The sequence below is a fragment of the Paramisgurnus dabryanus genome, chromosome 5 (assembly GCF_030506205.2).
Source record: "Paramisgurnus dabryanus chromosome 5, PD_genome_1.1, whole genome shotgun sequence".
NCBI lineage: Eukaryota > Metazoa > Chordata > Actinopteri > Cypriniformes > Cobitidae > Paramisgurnus > Paramisgurnus dabryanus.
In genome coordinates this window covers 33,023,416-33,045,880 of record NC_133341.1, presented here as the reverse complement: position 1 = coordinate 33,045,880, position 22,465 = coordinate 33,023,416, and the positions used below count along the sequence as shown (strand labels likewise).

The following is a 22,465-nucleotide window of genomic DNA, read 5'->3' as shown; positions in this document are numbered from 1 at the left end:
ATTCTTAAATGTAAAATTTCATCTTTTATGACTGTGGGAATTCGTATATGAGAAACATCAGTAACAATACATAATATTTTAATACATATGTATCAATGTAATGTTTTTATTGATGTTAATTCATTGGTTTGCACTTCAGCCTCAATGTCCAGGACAGGGTCAAGTATCAGAACCTTATCTAAACTTATAGATAAACAATAAAATACTTTCATGTTAAAAAAAAAAGTTTCAGTTCGGCACCTTTAAATGACTGCATTCAGTTTCTAATCAAGTTTTCTTTCACTTTAGAAAACAGAAAGCTGATCTGACATCAGTATCAGGGATGTGTGACATAAGACCAGATCACCCTCTAGTGTCAGACAAAGACACAACCAACATAAACTACAGGGTCAAAACAGGGTTATCAAAACTCTCCTTTTATTGTGCGAGTACACAAACAGGAACCACACAAATCCAAGTGCCTTACGTGAAACATTAACCTCAGTTGAGTTTATCGAAGTACTTCAGTTTCCCCGCAGGGTCTGGAATAATCTGTATGGAAAGAGAAAAGATATAAAAACACTGTAACTGATCATGCATGTGTAAAATATCCAAATAAACTCTAGGGATGTTAGGGGTAACACGACGAGAAACAACAATATTCTTCTTTTAAAGAATAAAATACATTTTATGTGTGCTCATATTTAAAGAGCCAGTCAGATCCAGTATCAAAAAATGACCTTTATTGCATTGTGTCATGGAGCTGTCCATTGTGATGTGCAAAGTTGTTAACCCAAAAAGTGCACGATAAATAAACTATTGGCTAACTAAAGTAGGGAGTCTGAACTGCGTTTACGAGTCATCTCATATTCGAATCTCCGGCCTGTTGTCAGTCTATGACGTATGAAGGCAATACTTTGTATAATCTCCACCTACAGTCTTGCCCACAAAAAATGAAAAGCCTGACCTGGCCACAGACATCATGTCAAGAAGACACTGTGTTTTCAGCTGTAAAGGCAAGTTTGTGTTGTGTTCAATACCAAAGAATGAAGATGTGAAGAATCAGTGGTCAAAAAATTACTTTATCAAGGTGGTATTTGCTAAATATTTGGCCATGAAAGATGGTTCAGTACCCTTTATTTGGACCAACATGAGTCTCCTAACCTGTAAGTATGATTATTACATTATGTGTTTATTCTCTGCAGTGTGTTCTGAATGTCAAGTTTACTATACTGTAAGTCATGATAATAGGGATGGGACGGTATGAACATTTCATGATTATAGTGAACAAAGTTATCACGGTTATCAATATTATCATGGTTTTGTTAAGAACTGATACACACACTGAAAACATTTGAACACGTTTTATTTTTGAAAATCACAATTTAATATTTCATGTCCCTGAAATTATTTCTGTGGTAAAAAAAATAAATAAATCTGTCTAATAAGTTTACCGTGAATGAATACAATACATTATCCCTTAAATGTCTTCTTGTGCAAAAAACTATGTTGCATGTGCGCGCCTGCGTCAAAATGATTCTGGCTGGACAGGATTTACAGAGAGTCTTTAAAATCACGGTTGTAAGGATAATTAAATTTTAAACGATAACACTAACCGCCAGGACATTTTATCAGGTTAATCATGAAACCGTTAATCGTCCCATCCCTATATACTAACAGTGCTTGTTGCAGAAAAACTACTGTTTACGGTTTAGCTGTGGCCCGGTAAGCTTACATACTCGCTTTCATAAGTGTAGACTGAATCTTCGAACGGCTTCGCATGAATCATTTGGGGTAATATTACATATATATTTTGAGAAAATGACAGTGCTTTTTGACCTTGCATGCATTTAAGGGTTGTGCACGCCAAAACTTTTATAAAACGCCTGGAGGACACCGGATGCCAGCTGTTTTTTCAGCCGAGCACCTTTTTAGCTTGATACTTGAGCTGTGAGCCGGTTGGTTGTTGTAATAGTTGACCCGCCCTTTCTGCACTGTGATTGGACGGCCGTGTGAGAACTGACATTGATGAGCGGAGCTTTTCACCCAAAGTAGAATCTCTTTGAACTCTCGACGCTCAGCACCGAGCGCGGGCTTATCTGAAAATTATGGAGTTTCCATTGGAATCAATTGAAAACATGCGCGGGCCGCGGGCGTAAAAGCTTTGGTGTGCACTAGTGTTGTAGTCAAGACCACCTAAACTGAGACCAAGTCAAGACCGAGACCAAGACAGGCCGAGACCAATTCAAGACCGAGACCAGTGCAAGTCACTGCATTAAAACACTTATGATAAAATGTGGAATATGCATATGATTAGACACTTCTTGTCTTTGTGTGTGTCATCAGAGAAGTTGATAAAATAATCAAAGGCATTGCAGATATGTGGGAATTTGTCTTTGTCTATAAGCAAATAAAAGTGAACAAACACTTAAGAGCTGAAATCAACTTTACAATTTATTCTGAACTGTCTTTCCATGGCTTGCCATCCACTTAACACAATACAGTTGTTTTTAGTAACAAAATTAGAAAAATTGTCATTGGGAGAAACTTAAACAATGCCAACATCATATGCCAAACATGAATAAACTGCATAAAATTAATGATACAAAATAAATTTGTGATGTGGCAAGCTCGGTTTGATTTTATTTCAAGTTGTGGTCTTGAAATAAAATTCTGAGACCTCTTTGTCTGAGACCGAGACGAGACAGAGTAAAAAAACGGTCGATTCCAAGACGAGACCAAGACCTTTAAAAAGTGGTCTTGGTCTCAAGAACTACAACACTAGTGGGCATGCCCCCTTAAACCAGTTGTTGGGAACTCTTTAACAATATTAGATAGCTTAGAATTTGGACCTGACTTTAATAAATTTTTTATTTAATTGAATAAATTGAAAACCGTCGATTATTTTCAATTTTGCACTTTTTCTTTGAGGAACTTACCGTATCACTGCCAGGCTTCCAGCCAGCTGGACACACTAACACCAGAAAGACAAGAATTAGTCAAGCAAACCAGATAATGTCAGTAAGTTTTGGATAAATTACATCTCTGTGTCAGAAGTAAAAGTAAATGTCACACCTTCTCCGTGTTTATCCGTGTATTGGAAGGCCTGCACCAGTCTGAGTGTTTCATCAACAGAGCGACCCACTGGCAGGTCATTCATGGTGATCTGTCGAAGAACGCCTTTATCATCAATGATGAAGAGACCTCTGAAACACAAGAGAAGAAACAGAAACATTTCCATGTCACTAAACAGACATCTGTCCATGCTCGTCTAACGTTTCAATCAAGCACATGCACACCAGCACAAAACAGATCAGAACGCTGTGCCATCATTTAAATTAGATCACATAAACAACAGCGGCGTGCCGGGACTTCTTAAGAGACGCTTAAGTTTGCCAGATACTCGCTTAAACTCATGTGTAATCAGAGTTTAGTGTTAAGCGAGTGTCTTGCGAGTATCGGGTCTCTTTTATCATAAACCCTTTGAACGCTTCTGCAGCAGGCACATATTTTGACATGATGCGTGAATCACATATGTTCACATGACGTGACGAACACATATTTTGACATGACGAGCAACACAGGACATCCCGAAACATATTTTGAATTCCCACCTCCTCGGAAGAGAAGTCACGTCAACCCACGAACCCAATCCATATAGGACTTAAAAAAGAAAAGGGCTTGTTCTTCCTCTGGATCTGCCCGTAGTTCCAGTACCTGAGTGTGTGTCCTTGGTCCTCAAGAAAGACACCATAGTCCTTTGATATCTGGTGTGTGAGGTCAGAAAGAAGGGGGATTTTCATTGGTCCAAGACCCCCTTGCTTTCTAGGTGTGTTGATCCTAAAACACACGTACAAGTAAGTCAATTTTTAATGCTGATTTAGCTGTAGTGTGTGATGACCCAAATCCTGTAATCTACTACCAGATCAAACAATGCACAAATATAATCCAGGTGAGCTCTCACCAGGCCAGATGGGTAAACTGGGAATCCACTGAGCAGGCCACTACCTCAGCGTTAATGGCCTGAAACTCATGCACGCGGTCACTGAAGGCGATAATCTCAGTCGGGCACACGAATGTGCTGTGGATTAAAATAACACAAACACAAATATAAGCACCTGATTCAGACATTGTATACAACATCATTTAGCATTTGCACCTCATTTTACATCCTAGACAGCAGACGACTCTGAGCCAGATTCACACCGGATACATGCCAAGTCAGCATCTCTGGTGCAGATCCGGTGCAGATCTGGCCCATAGTTGTCTGCTGTCAAGGATGTGATATACAATAAGACTGTATTTTAAAATGTGGACACTTCATAGTAAAACGTAGGCAAACATAAATCTGTTTCTGTAAGTTACTTGTGTAAAAGCTTGATCACTATACAACAAGTAAACTGGGTCAGTTTGTACTCGATGTTGACTTTAACTTAGACAGGTGCTTGATGTATTAATTCTTTCAAATTCAAAGGCTGGTGTGGTCAACTCACAAATCCAGAGGATAGAAGAAGAACACCAGGTATTTTCCTTTGTAATCGGACAGTTTCAGCTCTTTAAATTCTCCATTGATGACAGCTGTTCCCTCCCAGTGTGGTGCTGGTTTCGAGACTGGAAAAAAATCAGAATGTCATCATAAGTCCAGAATTAATTTATGCTTCCAGTTTGAGTATTTGCATGGACGCAAAAGGCTCGTGTCTCTTTAAGAGACTCATCAAAATCCATCAATCAAGTATGCAGGTTTTATTTACAATGACGTGTCCTTAAAAGCTGACCAGTTTTAAAGTAAACATAGAGGCAACTAACAGTACGATCTTGAAATAAAGCAAATATTCATTTGACAAATGAAAAGCTCCATAATAACTATTATAAACTATGCTAATGCGATTTTTATTAGCTTGCTGCTAAATCATCGCATAAACTGCCGTACAGCAGATGTAACATTTAATGCAACCGAAGATTTAAGTTATTTCTCTCACAAAATTAGCGTGTACAGCAATAATTAAACATGAATTTCAGTTAAACTACATTATATTCTTAAAATAAAGGCTAATGCTAACAAGATGATGCTTGTAGATCCTGACAGCTGTTTGTGCAAAACAATGCAGTCACTAACAATAAAACAACTGAAAAAAATTTTTTTTTTAAATGCACTTTTCATGCATAAATGAGAAAAGGGACACACTTTTGGCTTTGCTCAGGTGTAGTGAATGATCAGAGACAGGTACGCGGAAAGCTTCTCCGGGATACACGTGTCCACCAGCATAATTATAACACTCCTGTTCCTTCTTTCCATTCACACCCTCACAGACCACCGACCCGAGGAGTAAAAACAGGCTGAACAGGGCGCAGACACACTCACTGCGACTGACATCCATTGCTGAGTCTTGTAGGAAGCACGTCTATATCGCGTTATATTATTATGAACTGCGCAGGCGCGGCGTCGAATCTGATCTTCTGCAGCTGTACTGAGAGAGAGCCAATAACATCTATGTGTATGATATAAAGATCTTACATTTTCTGTTTCCGCGCGCCTTTCTTCATTAACTTCTATTTTACTATTTTAATTTGATTTAGAATAAATTTGCACTTCAATTTTATACAATCAGAATATGTGCTGATTTAATCATTTTATAATGCTTCAAGCATATTTTATTTCTTTTTCTTTGTTTACCTGAACCTTTATTATGTGCTGACATATGTTTTTCTGAAAAAAAAATAGTTTTTTTAATAACACGGTTGAAATTATTATTATTATATTATTATTTTATTGAGTAAAAAATACAAGAATGTCTGATTTCATTCGTTTTTTAGGATTCACTTTTGCTTTTTTCCCCTTATTTGCTTTTCTAGGATTACCATTTACTTTCGAAATTATAGTGTATTGGGATATTATGTATAAAAATGTATGTGTAAAAATATATGATATATGTGCTGCTATATTACTAGTTTAAACACCCTTCTGTTAAATGAAAATATATTAAGTTAGACACTTGCTATGACATCAAGTAACGCGAGAGTGAGTCAAAAGCATACTGAGACAACTTGCTCTCGCGATACTTTTATGTCATATGTTGATTGATTTGCGCAGCGCTGCATGAAGTCAAACACCCTTTACGTTATTGTTATTTCGGTCCTCCGGTCTCGCCGTGGCGCTGTGGTTACGTTTATCCGTTACTTCCGCTCTGTTGCCGCTGTTGTTCGGGATAGTCCCTACTGGCGGGAGCTCACCGGATAAACCTCTCCAAACCTAGGAACTAGTTAGTATTCAACTACCAAATCTATTAATATGGTTTCTCACTGCTTTTAATCTCTGTTGAAAGTTAAACAGTTTATGAATCAGTCATTGTGCGACTATTTCCTGTTAATGCGGTTAGTGACTTTTCTACCTTACTGAGGCCGCTACAATGTAACCCGCGTGTTCATAAAATGTAGTTATTTCTAGATTAATTGCGCTGTATTCAATCTAGGTATTTAAAGGTTGTGTGAGTTCCAAAAGTATTAATGCATGTAGTTGTTTGTTGGTTTATAGAAACGTGAGATGGTGAGTTAGCACATGAGTTTAACGCGTGAGTGCCTCGAGCTCATTGTGTGCGCGTATTGTCCTGCATTGAGACACTTTTGGTATTTTAGGCGGCCCACAACATTAAAAACGGTTACAAATCGATCAAATAACTACTTTAGTCTAATGATGTGAATGTGTACGATTAGGGGATTGGGGATTGGTTATTAAATATCTTCGTATCAAACGATTTTGGCATTGCGAATTTGAGGGTTATCACGTTAGTGTATTTAAAGGGGTAGTTCACACAAAAATGAAAATTCTTTCATCATTTTCTCACTCTCATGTTGTTATAAACCTGTATAAATTTCTTTGTTCTTATGAAGATAATTTGAGTAATGTTTGTCAAACAGTTCATGAGCCACATTCACTTCTTTTTTCCTACAATGGAAGTGAATGGGGCTTACAAACAGTTTGGTTACAAACATTCCTCAAAATATCTTCCTTCGTGTTCATCAGAACAAAGACATTTATACAGGTTTGTAACAACATGATAATTTTCATTTGGGTGAGCTACCCAATTAAAGGTCTGGCACAGGTTTGGCTATACTAGTGCCATATTTTCAAAATGTGACCCAGGCTAAAGTCTCATCCTACTTGGTCAATATTAAAGAGATCAATATTATATTTTTACTTAGGATGATTTCATGTCCAAAAAAAAGACTTAAGCTGGATTTTCACAGACAGTGAGTACAGTTAATGATAAAACTGCTTTGTGAACATTGTCTTAAGAAGGTCTGGACATTGATCACAGTGTTTGTTAATGCACAAACCACAAATATGTAGACATTAATACCGTTAACAGCTGTTCTTTTCTGTATCACAGCAAAGGTTTGTCGGTACTTGAACCTATTTTAGCAACATGGGTGACAGCGACGATGAGTACGACCGCCGGCGCAGAGACAAGTTTCGCCGGGAGAGGAGCGACTATGACCGCTCCAGAGAGAGAGAAGACCGAAGGAGAGATGACTGGAATGATCGGTGAGAAAAGTTATTTGGCATGCACTTCAAGCCTTACCATTTGATTTCACAGGGTTAGGGTTAGTTTTATGTTATTGGCCTAAAAAATTAATTTAGCACAGGGAGAAAACAGGACGCAAAATAATTCATGAAAAATGCAAACCATACAATCAGTGAGAACACTGACGGCTGTGGCAATGATCAATAGAAACATTTTGACCTGTGATGTCAATAGCATTAGTCTTAGTAGTTTTAGTACTTTTGCCTGTTTTTTTTATGCTTGTTTTGTGGTTGTCGTTTACAGGCGGCCTTCGGCAAGAGAGTGGGACCGGGGCCGTGAACGCCGCAGCCGTGGCGAGTACCGTGACTACGACAGAGGAAGACGAGAGAGATTTTCCCCTCCGCGTCATGACATGAGCCCGCAGCAGAAACGCATGAGGAGAGACTGGTAAGATGTTTTCTTGGATATTAAGAGATGACGGATGTAAAAAAAGAGAGGCGCCTTCACATTACATTTCTTTTTACCTCTATCGTGTGCTTTTCCTCAGGGATGACCATGGAGGTGACCCATACCACGGTGGTTATGATCTGGGTTATGGTGGTGGTGGGCCCAGTTACGCCCCTCCTCAGCCATGGGGTCATCCTGACATGCATCTAATGCAGCCACATCATGGTATCCCTATACAGGCCAGGTCAGGATGAGGAAATAACTTTCTGGTTTATTTCTGTCAATTTGTACTGGATGAATGGGAACAATGGCTGTTTGGTTGAAATAGTTATATATAGAATATTGTCATACATCTTGGTTATATTGAAACATTGTCTTCCTCTTCCTTCCTCTCTTGATTTCCTCCAGGCTGGGAAACATCCACGATATGGATCTTGGCCCTCTTCCTCCTGTGATGAAGACCTTTAAGGAGTTCCTGCTCTCTCTGGATGATTCTGTGGATGAGACGGAGTCTGTCAAACGCTACAATGAGTACAAGATTGATTTTAGGCGTCAGCAGATGCAGGATTTCTTCCTGGCCCATAAAGAAGAAGAGTGGTATGATTACATCTGATGTTCTTGCTCTACAGTTTTGTGTTGCTAATGTTTCTGCATGGATTCACAAGGTGGCACAATAGAATGGGAAGCATATCCTCAAGTATTTGGTCATAGTTTTAAAACCCGTTTTGTGGGGCTGGGCGGTATGGCGGTATATTCTGTCACCTCGAAATAAAATGTCAGTCGTAACAGTTTTTTATTGTGTAAATGAATGGGCGTGGCTAACTTGGCACTGTTACATCTTATACTGCGTATGGCAGAGAATTTTTAAATATTCCACTTATAACGCATAAACAAGTTTTTTTCTATTATTTCATAATAAGCATCAGTGAATGTTCATGCAAAAGTCTCTCAAAGCGCACACAAGGAGCTGTGCCGGCTAATAAATAAAGCACTTCCCGCACATAATGCTGGTAATTATTGTAAAGTTTTTTGAACTTTGAGCAAGTACTAAACTCGTACTTATATCATTGATGCGTGCGCAGTTGTTTGACGTGCTATTTGCTCATAGTACAAACATCTTTGAATAGAAAGACAAGAAGGAGACGCAACCATTAAATTGCAAGTCTAATGCTGCGTTCACACAAGCTGCGGAAGAGGCGTCAAGCGCGAGTGATTTCAATGTTAAGTCAATGTGAAGACCGTCGATGCGCGTCTGGAATCGCGTCTACTGCGCCACGCTGAACGCCTCATTCGCACGTCTAGTTGGCACGAATTGAGCATTGCCGCGGGAAACGCACGAGTTGAAAAATTTGAACTTTGGTGGATAAACGCGCAACGTTAACCAATCAGGAGCTTGCTCTAGTAGTGACGTGATTACAGGAAGCGAGCGGAGTTGCAGAAGCCCCTCCCATGATGCGAATTTCCGCGTGAATGTCTCAGTGACTAGAATTTCATGCGTGAATGAAGCGAGTAAACTCACACTAGACGTGAATTTGAAGCCTCAAACGCGGCTGGTGTGAACTCACAGTAATGCTGCATGCACATCAATCGTGAAGCATCACATTCCTTACTCTAAATTACTCGCGGGATTTAACTTAATTTCATGCAAATGTTTTGCTCGAAATGAATATTTTCAACTTGCACAAAGATGCGTTTGAGGCGAATAGCGCATGTTTTCGCAGCAATGGTGCGGCCCAATTCGTGTCGTTCGCATCGCCCTGTGTGAGTTCGCATCTTTCCATTGACTTGTATGTAATTTACCCGCGCAAATTATTGAATTCGCGTTTTGTAAATAAAAAAAGTGAAGAGGGACCAGACCACTTCAAAAAACACTCCATGATCCTCACCTCACCTGTCATTTATTATCTCCATATCTAAAGATTTCATATACAGATATTTTTCCTGTCTGGTTTGTGCAAATTCATCGTTTGACATGACTATTTTTAATGTAATGCAGGCATAAATCCAATTAACAATGCATACTATATCTTCAATAGTTTAATTTAGTTTGATTTAAAAACAAGATCCTTTTATCAAGACTTTAACTTTGCATTGCTAACTTTTTCTATTTTTAAAACTGCAGTGAGCATTTAGCTTAAAGCTAATTAGTGAGTGGAAATTTCCGCAAATTTGTATATTCTAAAAACAGTTACCGTGAAATAAAACGACTCATTTCGTGAAATGGAGTTTTGGTCATACCGCCCATCCCTACTGTTATACTATTTGTTTAAGTTAAGATATATCTGTGAGAACTTCATACAGGCCCCATGGACACATTTAAGACATCCTCATTTTGGGATCAGTCTGTGAAGATATAATCATGCTTTAAAAATGAAAGATTCCTCCTTTCAGCTGAAATATTGGGGCATATTTGATAGTTTCAAGACATGGTAGTGATTATTTTAATTCTGTGTCCTTTAACAAATAGATGAATCCTGTCAGATACTTGTTTTGCTTGTTTATCTCCACAGCGATTGGTTGCTGCTGTTTTTAATATTTATCTGGGTTTTTTTTTTTTTTTTTAGTTAACAAATTAACATTCTTCTTCCCTCCAGCAGTACAAGGTATTGGAAGATGAGAAAAGCTCTTGGACCCGACACAGGAGTCGCTGTTAGTCAGTCAGGGTTTGCACTGCGCACAATGCAGATGCCATTAGAAATCAAGTACCAGGGCTCTTAGTCAGACAGGCGAGCATTCAATATCCAAACCAACCTCCGTGGCCACGAACAGGCATTTTATTTTATTTTCTATAGTGTGATGCCTTTCTTCCCCTTTTTACTTTTTCATTTTTTGATATTTGGATCAATCAGAATCCCCAAAACGCAGAAATCGTGTGCGTGCACACGTGCGTAAACACCTTTGAGAAGACTGCTCTCAGTGTAAATGTGTTGTATTGCGGGGAAGTCATCAGGTAAATTTTAGTGCACACAATGGACAATGTGTTTCACTCAACTGTTTACCTTTTGTTTCTTGATCAAGTTTATTTCCCCATTTTTTTTTCTTTTGTCTACTTTGGTGGTGAGTGGATTAATTTATTACACAAACACACTTTTTAAATGCATAGGTTTCGGCAACACCGTGAGTAGCAAGACTGACAGATGTGCACTTCAGCTTTTATATCCTTGTCTTTTAAAACCTAGTGAGGTGTCAAATGCTACACTATAGGCCTGGATTTACACTGCAAATCTTGATGCCCAATTCCGTTTTGTTGCGTGTATTTGATTATTTCGAAGACCCGCTTACATCATCTTTTAAAAGCGACTTGAATCTGTTATCTGCATATACACCAAAAACTTGGCTAAGCATAAGAGGAAGTTGCAAGGATATGCAATGGACACAAACAAAATAATTATACAAGATTATAGATCTGTATTTCTGTAATAAGACCTAAAAGTTTAGCATTACCCCACTAAGTGAAGCCATCGCCCTCTATTGCGCTGCTAAAAAGTCATGTGATCGCAGGTGGTGTCCACCTTAGTTGACGTCATTTGCCAGCGTTGCATTTTCAATGATGTATGACACGTCTCGAGATGGGTTGTGGCTAGAAAGGATACAGCCATCTCGTAAAAATCTCGACAATGTTTTTATCCTGATCCTACCCCCAAATTTCATTCAATTTTTCATGAATGGGGCCTGAAACCAATCGTATAGCGAATATCGTAATCTTTGCATTTTTTTCCTGCTTGCACGTTTGTGGGTCACATCCGATTTGTGCCACATGTAGGAAAACAATCGGAATTGAGTCACTTCAAACATGCAATGTAAATGCGGCCTAAGTGACAGATTTTGTATGAACTACGAAGAACACATGCTTAGGATACAGTACCTTAACATGCTGCATATGTAGACGGCTCACTAGATTTTAGGACGCATTCACTGTGTTATGTGGGCTGAAAGTTGTGTGGGATAAGCAGTTTTAATATATGACTTCAGATTATCTGTTATTGACATATATTATAAATAAAAATGCAGTTGTTGTCTTGAAAGATTAAAGTTTTCCTGTCTTGAAAAAGTTGCTAATGTTCTGTTTTCTTCCACATCCACCCTGTTTGTCCCCCTCTCTTTCTCTCGGCTCGGGGTGTCTATCTATCAGGTTCCGATCGAAATATCACCCGGATGAGGCTGGGAGGCGTAAAGCTGAAGCCCACAGCGCTTTGCAGAACAGACTTAATGTCTACATGTATCTCATGGACAATGGCTGGTTTGAGTCGATCACTCTGGACATAGAGCGTGCTCCACAAATCACCAAAATTTTAGATGCAGGTACGCAGAAGTGTATTTGTGTGACAGCTTCATGAACGTTTTTAATAGTTTACAAAATGTCACTGCTACTAATAAAGATATTTAAAGATAATTGACTAAGGAACTGTTTAGACAACTTCACCTTTACGGTTTATCCCAACCCAAGTAAGCTTATGTCTTATATCTGTTCCTCCTAGCTGTGATAAAGATGGAGGGGGGAGGAGACAATGACCTGCGCATCCTCGATCAGCCGAACGAGGAAGAGGAGGAGAAAGAGAGAGAAAGGCTGTCGTCCGGAGGGCCGGGGTCTGAACCTTCCCGACGGGATGAGCCCAGACCCCAGGAAGTTGAGCGCAAACCTTCTGCTGAAAAAGACAAGACTGTGCGTGTGAATATGATTACAGGGCAGATTGTTTGTGTGGATGACGTTATCGTGATCTCTCTACGCGTGTGTGTTTGTAGGGAGAAGGGGGCGATGGGGCTGAGAAGGACACGAGTGTATCTGCAGCAGGAAGTGAAGGAGAGATGAAAGAAGAGACTGAACCAGCTGCTCAACCAATCCCGGAACCTAAGAAGGTAAGTGTGTTTTTCATTCGTGCTAGTCATATAAGCAGTATTCACTCTATATGCTGATTGTATTTGTGTGCTTATTTATCTCAAACCATTATATTAGCGGATTGATTTAAAACACCGATTCAAGGGTTTGTTTGGCTCTGAGTAAATTACAACAATCGCCCTTGTTCTGCGTTCACACCAGCCGTGGTAGAGGCGTCAAGTGCGAGTGATGTCAATCTTAAATCAATGTGAAGACGCATTGACGGACGTCTTGAGGTCTCACGCGAGTGAGGCGCTTAGCGCGGCAGACGCGAGTGAGGCGCTTAGCGCGGCAGACGCGAGTGAGGCGCTTAGCGCGGCAGACGCGAGTGAGGCGCTTAGCGCGGCAGACGCGAGTGAGGCGCTTAGCGCGGCAGACGCGAGTGAGGCGCTTAGCGCGGCAGAGGCGATTACGCCTCATTTACGCATTTAGTTGAAAATGTGAACCTTGGCGGAAAAACGTGCCGCGTTAACCAATCAGGAGCTTGCTCTAGTAGTGACGTGATTACAGGAAGTGAGCGGAGTCGCAGAAGCCTATGGAAGTCCAAGCGAGTAAACTCAAAATGTTCAAGCTGCAAACTAGACATGGTAGACGCGATTTTGATGCCTCAAATGCGGCTGGTGTGAACCCACGGTTATAAGCAATTTCTGAGTGAAACCATAAATATCGGATACATCATCCAAATGTTTTTGGTGTTTTTCTACACTTGGTCTCTCTCCAGCTGAGTAAGAAGAGGAAGAGGAAGCACAGCGGAGACAGTGAAGATGAAGCCAGCGCATCAGAGAGCGAATCTGATTCAGACTCTGACTCAAACTCGCACTGCTCGGAGAAACCTGCCGAGAGAGAGAAAGAGCCTGCTGAAGAGGGAGAGGAAAAGGAGGAAGACAAGGAGGAAGATGAAGAAGAAGAAGAGGGAGAAGGTCAGTGCCTTTGTCTCTTGGGTTTAAGCACAATGTGATTCCTGGTTAACAGTAACGATGAGATTGTTTACTCGCCTCATTCAGCTGCCGACGGGAAAGAGCCGGCTGACGAGAAGCAGAACGAAAGAGAGAAAGACAAGGAGAAGAAACCAAAGGACGATCAGCCCCCGAGACCTCGGCCTCTTCACAGGACATGCTCTCTCTTCATGAGAAGCATCGCTCCAACAATATCTAAAGCGGAGATTGTTGCTGTAAGTGTGCACGCATGTGTAATTACTGACGATTAATACTGTTAGTGTATGTCAAGTGCTGCTGTTGATGATGAAACATTGTTTTACCCCACAGCTTTGTCGACGCTATCCGGGATTTATGCGTGTGTGTTTGTCAGAACCACAGCCGGAGCGCAGGTAGAATACCACAATCACAGTGTTCTCATTATTGTTTAACATGTCCAGATGACATGCTTTAAAGATATTACAAATAATTTTGCAATGCTGTGCTTAAGGTTTTTCAGGCGTTGCTGGGTGACGTTTGATAGAGGTGTGAACATCAAAGAGATCTGCTGGAACCTGCAAAACATTCGGGTGAGTTTGAAAAGAGAAACACTGTGGATATTTTAAAAACATGTCCTCCCCTGATTCTTTTCTTCTGTGTCTCTCTGTCACAGCTGCGGGACTGTGAGTTGGCTCCCGGAGTCAATCGGGATTTGGCGCGCCGCGTGCGGAACGTCAACGGAATCACTCAGCATAAGCAAGTCCTGCGTAACGACATCAAACTGGCTGCCAAATTGATCCACGCCCTGGACGATAGAGAAAATCTCTGGTGTGACAAACCACGAGAAGAGATGCCCACTTTGGAGGTTCCCATACTCGTTTTAGTCTAAAAAACAATGTTAAAGAGTGCTGACGATGATGTTTTAAACTAAAATTTGGTTCTTCATTTCTTATAGCTTCCAGCTCAGAATCCAATTCTGAAGAACATCACAGATTACCTCATTGAGGAAGTGAGCGCTGAAGAGGAGGAGCTTCTGGGCAGTGTGGGCGGAGCTGAATCTGAGGAGGCAGCTAAAGAAGGAAACCCTACTGAGATTACTGTGGAAAGAGATGATAAACTTGTCACGGTTAGGAAATTAAACTCATTATCTTGTTTATCTGTTTAGGACAAGCTTGTTCCAGTTAAAGGGTCAATAATGAATACTACGAGGAACATATGTTCATGTATTGCCTTTATGCTGATTTTGTATGCAGCATAATAATAATAGGTCTCATTTGCTAATCATGCGTATGCACAAATTTGTGTGTGAGCTCATGATTCAACAAAAAGTTTCATATCCAAATTTCTTCTAAATGTATGGAAAAAATCAAGAACAATGAATACCACAAGTATGCAATAAGCATGTTGGTAGGTAGACTATAATTTTAATATATGTCTTAAAGGTGCAGTGTGTAAATTGTAGCGGCATCTAGTGGTGAGGTTATGAATGGCAACCAACGTTTCAGTTCACTGAAACACATAAAGCTACGGTAGTTGCAACCAGACCAACATGTCATCGTTGGAGACAACTTAGTAAAAAAGTTTGTCCGTTAAGGGCTTCTGTAGAAACATGGTGGCACAAAATGGCGACTTCCATGTAAGGGGACTGTCGGTGTGTTTAGATAAAAATGTCTCTTCTAAGGTAATATAAAAATATAATGGTTTATTGTGAAAGGTCTTTATAGATCCCTGAAAATATAATTATGTATTTTATATTGCATTTCTGTCAAAAGATCCTTATAAAAGTTACACACTGCACCTTTAAATGTCTTTATTGCATCCCATACTCCTTTTTTTAACTAATGTTACTCCAGTTGATGCACAGCACATGTGGCTTCCTCCACCGACAGCAAAACCTCTCAAATCGAAAATGCAAAGCAAAACATTACAGATAATAAATAACATCATGAATTGCTTTTCGAGCTCTTTTGCTTCGGTGGCGAAATGCTTTAAAATTTTCTGTGGACTAACGCTGCAATGCGGAAAGCCCATATGACGCCACGTAATGACGTTATGAAGTGACGTGATGACGCCACGTAATGACGCTATGAAGTGACGTGATGACGCCACGTGATTACGTTATGAAGTGACGTGATGACGCCACGTGATTACGTTATGAAGTGACGTGATGACGCCACGTGATTACGTTATGAAGTGACGTGATGACGCCACGTGATTACGTTATGAAGTGACGTGATGACGCCACGTGATTACGTTATGAAGTGACGTGATGACGCCACGTGATTACGTTATGAAGTGACGTGATGACGCCACGTGGTTACGTTATGAAGTGACGTGATGACGCCACGTGGTTACGTTATGAAGTGACGTGATGACGCCACGTGGTTACGTTATGAAGTGTCGTAATGACGCCACGTGATTACGTTATGAAGTGTCGTGATGACGCCACGTGATTACGTTATGAAGTGACGTGATGACGCCACGTGATTACGTTATGAAGTGACGTGATGACGCCACGTGATTACGTTATGAAGTGACGTGATGACGCCACGTGATTACGTTATGAAGTGACGTGATGACGCCACGTGATTACGTTATGAAGTGACGTGATTAGAGCCCGACCGATTTATCGTTTTGCCGATTTTATCGGCCGATATGAGCCTGTCGCAGATATATCTGTATCGGCGTATAAGCCGCAGATATGAAGCCGATATGAACGTTCCTTTAGAAGACATTAAATGCTTTTGAAAGATGTAAGTACTTGTTTGTCCAGCAGAGTGCGCCCTACTGGTTGCTAATGGTGACCCAGGTCACTCACTGTAGTGACACCAGCCAACCCCCCTTCACTTCAGTCAGTCTCTCAGTTCAGGTGGAGGCAGCCACGCGGTTTCTTCACAGCATTTTACACCTGGTATTAAGACGCGCTTTGGTCGATTGGATTATAAGTGGGCGAGAAAGACACATTCCGGTTTACATTTGGTGTTTTTAATCCGTCTCTTTTGTCCACTTGTGAGTTGTTTAAAACGCAAGCGGAAGAAATGACGCGAGGCGGAGAAAGTACGCGCTTTAACTGATGCGAAGTCTGTGGTAGTACAGCTGCTTGTGTTGTTACTGAACATGCTCATTTCAAAGCAATTGATTAAATAAGCTCGCGCAACTTTACACCCTCGCTAAATTAAAGAGGCGGAGAGATGACGCTTTAGTTTAATAAAAGTTTAAAGTACCGGCAGAACACTGTGGATTCGTGTTATAAAAACAGTACATTAAACATTAGCCTACATCATTATGTTGTCAGCAAGTCAAGCATTGTCGTCTTAACGGTAAGTTTCTAATTAATTTGTAAGTACATACTGTAAAGCTAATAAACAATGACTTTATAAGTTTCCATTTTCAAAATAAGCCCAATAGAACATTATTCTCGTCAAAACTGACAATCATTTAAGTTATATGTATTTTGTTTTGTTTGTGTTTTAAAGTTATTTATAATTAGTCAAGTTAACTGTTTTGTGCACTTATATTAGAATCATTTTGGATAATAAAGTTTATTGTTAACTTGTAAAACCCACCTGCCTATATTACATATCTTTGTCACGTCATTTTAAGTGTTTGATCACCACATTTGTGAGTGATCATTGCAAAAAAGTATTTATATATAGTATACTCTGTTAATGTATATAGTGTATTATATGTACAGTAGCCTGCTGTAGTATAAAATACTGTAGTATATGTGTACTGTACTATAATATACACATAAAGAATATCGGCCGATATATCGTTATCGGTCTTTTTTAACTCCCTAATATCTGTATCGGCATCGGCTCCAAAAAATGCATATCGGTCGGGCTCTAGACGTGATGACGCCACGTGATTACGTTATGAAGTGACGTGATGACGCCACGTGATTACGTTATGAAGTGACGTGATGACGCCACGTGATTACGTTATGAAGTGACGTGATGACGCCACGTGATTACGTTATGAAGTGACGTGATGACGCCACGTGATTACGTTATGAAGTGACGTGATGACGCCACGTGATTACGTTATGAAGTGACGTAGGGATGCGCCGATACCACTTTTTTGGAATACGAGTACGAGTACTTGCATTTCAGTACTTGCCGATACCGATACTGAGTACTTAATAAAAAACATGATTCAAATTTACAGGTAACAGCTTTAGTCATATAATTTAACAAAAAAACAAGTGACTAGTTTTCCAGTTTGTTGTAAACTCTGCCTCTTTGGACAACACAAGAGGCATTAACCCCTTGCACGCCACTCAAACATAGACATTTCTCAGACCGTGGTATCGATCCCTGGTATCGGGGGACTTTTAACGAGTACGAGTACTTTAGAAAATATGGTATCGAGGCCGATACCCGATACCAGTATCGGTATCGATGCATCCCTAAAGTGACGTGATGACGCCACGTGATTACGTTATGAAGTGACGTGATGACGCCACGTGATTACGTTATGAAGTGACGTGATGACGCCACGTGATTACGTTATGAAGTGACGTGATGACGCCACGTGATTACGTTATGAAGTGACGTGATGACGCCACGTGATTACGTTATGAAGTGACGTGATGACGCCACGTGATTACGTTATGAAGTGACGTGATGACGCCACGTGATTACGTTATGAAGTGACGTGATGACGCCACGTGATTACGTTATGAAGTGACGTGATGACGCCACGTGATTACGTTATGAAGTGACGTGATGACGCCACGTGATTACGTTATGAAGTGACGTGATGACGCCACGTGATTACGTTATGAAGTGACGTGATGACGCCACGTGATTACGTTATGAAGTGACGTGATGACGCCACGTGATTACGTTATGAAGTGTCGTGATGACGCCACGTGATTACGTTATGAAGTGTCGTGATGACGCCACGTGATTACGTTATGAAGTGACGTAATGACGCCACGTGATTACGTTATGAAGTGACGTAATGACGCCACGTGATTACGTTATGAAGTGACGTAATGACGCCACGTGATTACGTTATGAAGTGTCGTAATGACGCCACGTGATTACGTTATGAAGTGTCGTAATGACGCCACGTGATTACGTTATGAAGTGACGTAATGACGCCACGTGATTACGTTATGAAGTGACGTAATGACGCCACGTGATTACGTTATGAAGTGACGTAATGACGCCACGTGAACATCAACGAAAAGCTGCAAGAAGTTCACACAATTGCATTGCATAAATTACATAAATATTGTGCATTTCCATCACATTTTTTAAGAAAACGTGTTGCAAGATCAAGGATTTTTGCCCGCAACAATCACAAAAAACTCAGCGTTTTTCTGGAAGGTATTATGCATATTGCCAACTTTGTGCACATAAGAACAAGCATAAGAACGAATTCATGTGCGTATGCACGTGTTGTGTATTAGGTGGAAAGTTTTCGTGAGTAGTTCAAATATGGAAATTGTACGCAATTATTAGTAAATGAGACCCATTGACTTAAGTGTAATGCTTTAAAAAAAATAGACTTAAATGAGAATATTTGTATTTTTTCCAGGTGCTTGATCGTCTGCTCTTTTACCTGCGTATCGTACACTCTATTGATTATTACAACACCTGCGAGTACCCGAGTGAGGACGAGATGCCCAACCGATGCGGCATCATCCACGTCCGCGGACCAATCCCCCCTAACCGCATCTCTCACAGAGAGGGTGAGTAATCCTTGACTAGTGGATTAACATGTGTTACACTAGTAATGTCTGTACTTCATCAGCCATTGACTGACTTTTTTAAATGCTGTTCTTAGTTTGATGTCAATATAAATCCTGCTGCTGAGAAATTTTCCTTGGTTTGACTTTATCCCTGTCATATAGTGGCAGACTGGCAGAAGACATTCGAAGATAAAATGGGACACCTGTTCAGTGTGAAGGAAACTTTATCTGAAGACGAGGCGGGAAAAATGGGCCGCAAAGACCCAGAGCAAGAAGTGGAGAAGTTTGTGTTGGCCAATACGCAGGAGCTGGGCAAAGATAAGTGGCTTTGTCCACTCAGTGGTAAAAAATTCAAGGTGTGTGATTAAAACAGGATTTCTTTAAGCCTTTTCTTTCAAAACATTAATGAAAATATTTTTTCTTAAATGAATCAAGGGCCCAGAGTTCGTGAGGAAACACATTCTCAACAAACACGGCGATAAGATCGAGGAAGTAAAGAAAGAGGTCGTGTTTTTCAACAACTTTCTGATGGATGCAAAAAGACCTGCAATCCCAGAGATGAAGCCTCCACCCCTTCCAGGTCCCGGACAGGGTAATGCACCTGTCAATCATATTGAAATGAACCGTAATAATGTAATCAGTGGTTTAGCATTAAAACTAACTCTAAATTTTCATTGTGTTTGTTTTTAGGAGTGCTGTCACCAGGAGCTCTTCCATTCCCACCCCAGGGTCCTCAAGGTTTAATGGGGTTTGGCCAACCAAGACCTCCAGTGATGGGCTACGGAGGTGCGGGTTTGTTAAAGATAAATTGTGTAGTAGTAAGCAGAAATCAATCAGTCAGTGTGGTTGCAAAACTATTTTTGATATATTTTTGTTACTTATTTTGCAATAAAGCACGTGATGCCTAGATCCTTTATTTCCTTCTTGAAATTGTTAAATGTGTGGCAGCTGTTCTGCATTAGTTTTGTGTGCGTAGGCATTTATATATTTTTTTAAATTTGTGGCACATTTTGTTTGCCAAAAAGCTTTTATGTGTCCGCAATGTTCAGTCCAGTGTTTAATATCTCAGTAAACGTTTGTCATATAAGCACTGATGTTATTTCTACATGTTATTTCCAGTCATCATTGTTAGTGGACACATGAAAGGTACATTAAGAATTTTTTTGGTTTCACAGGTGGTCCACCTTATCCCCCCAACCAGTATGGTGGAGGAGGCAGAGGTAACTACGACAACTTTCGTGGACAAGGCGGTTATCCCGGGAAACCGCGGAACAACCGGTGAGGCAGTTGTTAGCATTTATTCTATCCAACACCTTCTTAAAAGATTTGAGAACCTAGAAGCAAAAAGTATATCTGCTAGTAATGTCCCAGTAATCAGTTGTTCTCTTCTTTCCAGAATGATGCGCGGGGATCCTCGTAATATCATTGAATATCGCGATTTAGACGCTCCAGATGATGTGGACTTCTTTTAGAGCTTCTTTTAATTCTTCACATTTTAATCTTCGTGTTTTTTTTACAGTTATCATCTTATGTTTGTGCATTCATTCCAGAAACGGCCCATCTCTGTCCTGTGTATGTTGTGTACACTGTGTTATGGAGTGGGCTTGTGGGCCGTTTTCTTTTTGCTTCCAATAAAAAGTTTATTTGGATTTCATTTGTGTAATGTATTGGTCAGCGATTTAAAATTTTAATTAAAGGCGGGGTGCATGATTTTTGAAAAACACTTTAGAAAAGGGAATCAGGCCGAGTACCAAAACACACTTTTAGCCAATCAGCAGTAAGGGGTGTGTCTACTACACGACATCATTGCCTGGGTTGCGTATGTGTTTGGGCGGGTCTATCAAAATAAGCTCCAGATTCTATTGGGGTAGTGGCGTGTTTGTTTAGGTGATTTCAAATGTCAACATTGTCTTTCAGAGATCATGCACCCCGCCTTTAAGCCATTAAAGCAGTGATAAATCTTTGTTCCCTCAAAGGAATCTTCTGGGTTCAATGCAGATTAAGTTTAGCATCCATGGCATAATTAAAAATTATTAAAGTGTAAATGAACATTGTAATAAATTGTCAGGTTTACTAGCAGAGATGTATAAAGTACTAGCGACCCAGACTTGAGTAAAAGTACAAGTGCTCTATCAAAAAAGTGACTTGAGTAGAAGTTGAAGTGCTCTTTAAGCACAGCACTTAAGTGGAAGTACTAAAGTATTAAACATGCTTTGTACTTAAGTATTGCAAGTAGTTTATTTTAAAATATACTACTCAAGTACTGAAAGTAAAAGTACAAGTATTGTGTAATGTAGTTATTAAAGAAAACAGTCAAAAGTTTGAATATAATATTGTTTATATTATTTCAAATGTTTAAGCTAAAGGACACTTACAATTCCAATTGGCTGTAGCAGGAGTACAAGGACATGAATGTTCAGATAATTCAGATTAATTTAACTGATATGGCGATAGAGAATTCAGAATTAATGAAATATTAGTCGATAAAATGGTAATAGGTAAAGGTACAAGGTGTTTCATTGAATTTAGGTTTCCTTCTTTCGCGCACACTCGCCCTTTCTTGCGCATTCTCTCTCTCTCTGTCTTTCTCGCGCACTTTGGTTCTCTCTTCGCTTCACATTTGTCAACAACCCTGGCTCATATTTGTGAGTGAGAGGTTGGGAGGGGTCGCCCTTTACTATCTCCAATTGGTTCAGACCACCATGTGACCATGATTCGTAACATTTGAGAGTAACGAGTAACTATGCAGCACATAAAAAATGTATTGGAGTAAAAGTATTAAACTCAAAGAAAAAATGTACTGAAGTAAAAGTGGAAGTAGGAGAAAAAAATAATACTTCAGTAGAGTACAGATACTGTCTTTTAGTACTTAAGTACAGTAGTGAAGTAGTTCTACTTCGTTACTATACATCTCTGTTTACTAGTTACAGTAGTTAACTGTTACCTGGTCATGACACTGAAGGACTAATATAAAAAATATGACAGACAAGGTTGGTAAATTAATTCTTTCTTACTATTTTAATAT

At 40.0% G+C, this 22,465-nt stretch overlaps 2 protein-coding genes across 3 annotated transcripts; one reads left to right on the top strand and one right to left on the bottom strand.

Moving 5' to 3' along the window:
* Positions 1-400: 400 nt before the first annotated feature.
* Positions 401-5,411, bottom strand: prdx4 (peroxiredoxin 4). The gene is made up of 7 exons (XM_065251164.2): positions 5,165-5,411; positions 4,473-4,590; positions 3,944-4,060; positions 3,697-3,819; positions 3,055-3,185; positions 2,919-2,953; positions 401-531 (listed from the first exon to the last, which is right to left on the bottom strand). The coding sequence occupies exons 1-7, from the start codon at positions 5,355-5,357 to the stop codon at positions 481-483; spliced, it is 768 nt and encodes a 255-aa protein (XP_065107236.1). The 5' UTR covers positions 5,358-5,411; the 3' UTR covers positions 401-480.
* Positions 5,412-6,143: 732 nt separating this feature from the next.
* Positions 6,144-21,094, top strand: srrt (serrate RNA effector molecule homolog (Arabidopsis)). Of its 2 annotated transcripts, none has more exons than XM_065251162.1 (20): positions 6,144-6,239; positions 7,368-7,522; positions 7,806-7,949; positions 8,050-8,193; positions 8,358-8,546; positions 12,082-12,251; positions 12,428-12,612; positions 12,693-12,806; positions 13,547-13,745; positions 13,830-13,996; positions 14,091-14,152; positions 14,251-14,329; positions 14,413-14,604; positions 14,695-14,865; positions 19,287-19,440; positions 19,603-19,796; positions 19,876-20,032; positions 20,131-20,226; positions 20,616-20,718; positions 20,837-21,094. In XM_065251162.1, the coding sequence occupies exons 2-20, from the start codon at positions 7,404-7,406 to the stop codon at positions 20,910-20,912; spliced, it is 2,715 nt and encodes a 904-aa protein (XP_065107234.1). In that variant the 5' UTR covers positions 6,144-6,239; positions 7,368-7,403; the 3' UTR covers positions 20,913-21,094. The 2 variants fall into 2 exon arrangements, with proteins under 2 accessions (XP_065107234.1, XP_065107235.1); XM_065251163.2 differs by having other exon boundaries at positions 6,220-6,351.
* Positions 21,095-22,465: the final 1,371 nt, after the last annotated feature.

Coding starts and splice junctions, on each gene's coding strand:
- prdx4 (XM_065251164.2), bottom strand. CDS start 5,357: ATGGATGTCAGTCGCAGTGAGTGTGTCTGCGCCCTGTTCAGCCTGTTT. Junction 3,820..3,943: donor CAGTTTACCCATCTGGCCTG/GTGAGAGCTCAC, acceptor CGTGTGTTTTAG/GATCAACACACCTAGAAAGC. Junction 3,186..3,696: donor GACCAAGGACACACACTCAG/GTACTGGAACTA, acceptor CTTGTGTTTCAG/AGGTCTCTTCATCATTGATG.
- srrt (XM_065251162.1), top strand. CDS start 7,404: ATGGGTGACAGCGACGATGAGTACGACCGCCGGCGCAGAGACAAGTTT. Junction 7,950..8,049: donor AAACGCATGAGGAGAGACTG/GTAAGATGTTTT, acceptor GCTTTTCCTCAG/GGATGACCATGGAGGTGACC. Junction 14,330..14,412: donor GGAACCTGCAAAACATTCGG/GTGAGTTTGAAA, acceptor TCTCTGTCACAG/CTGCGGGACTGTGAGTTGGC.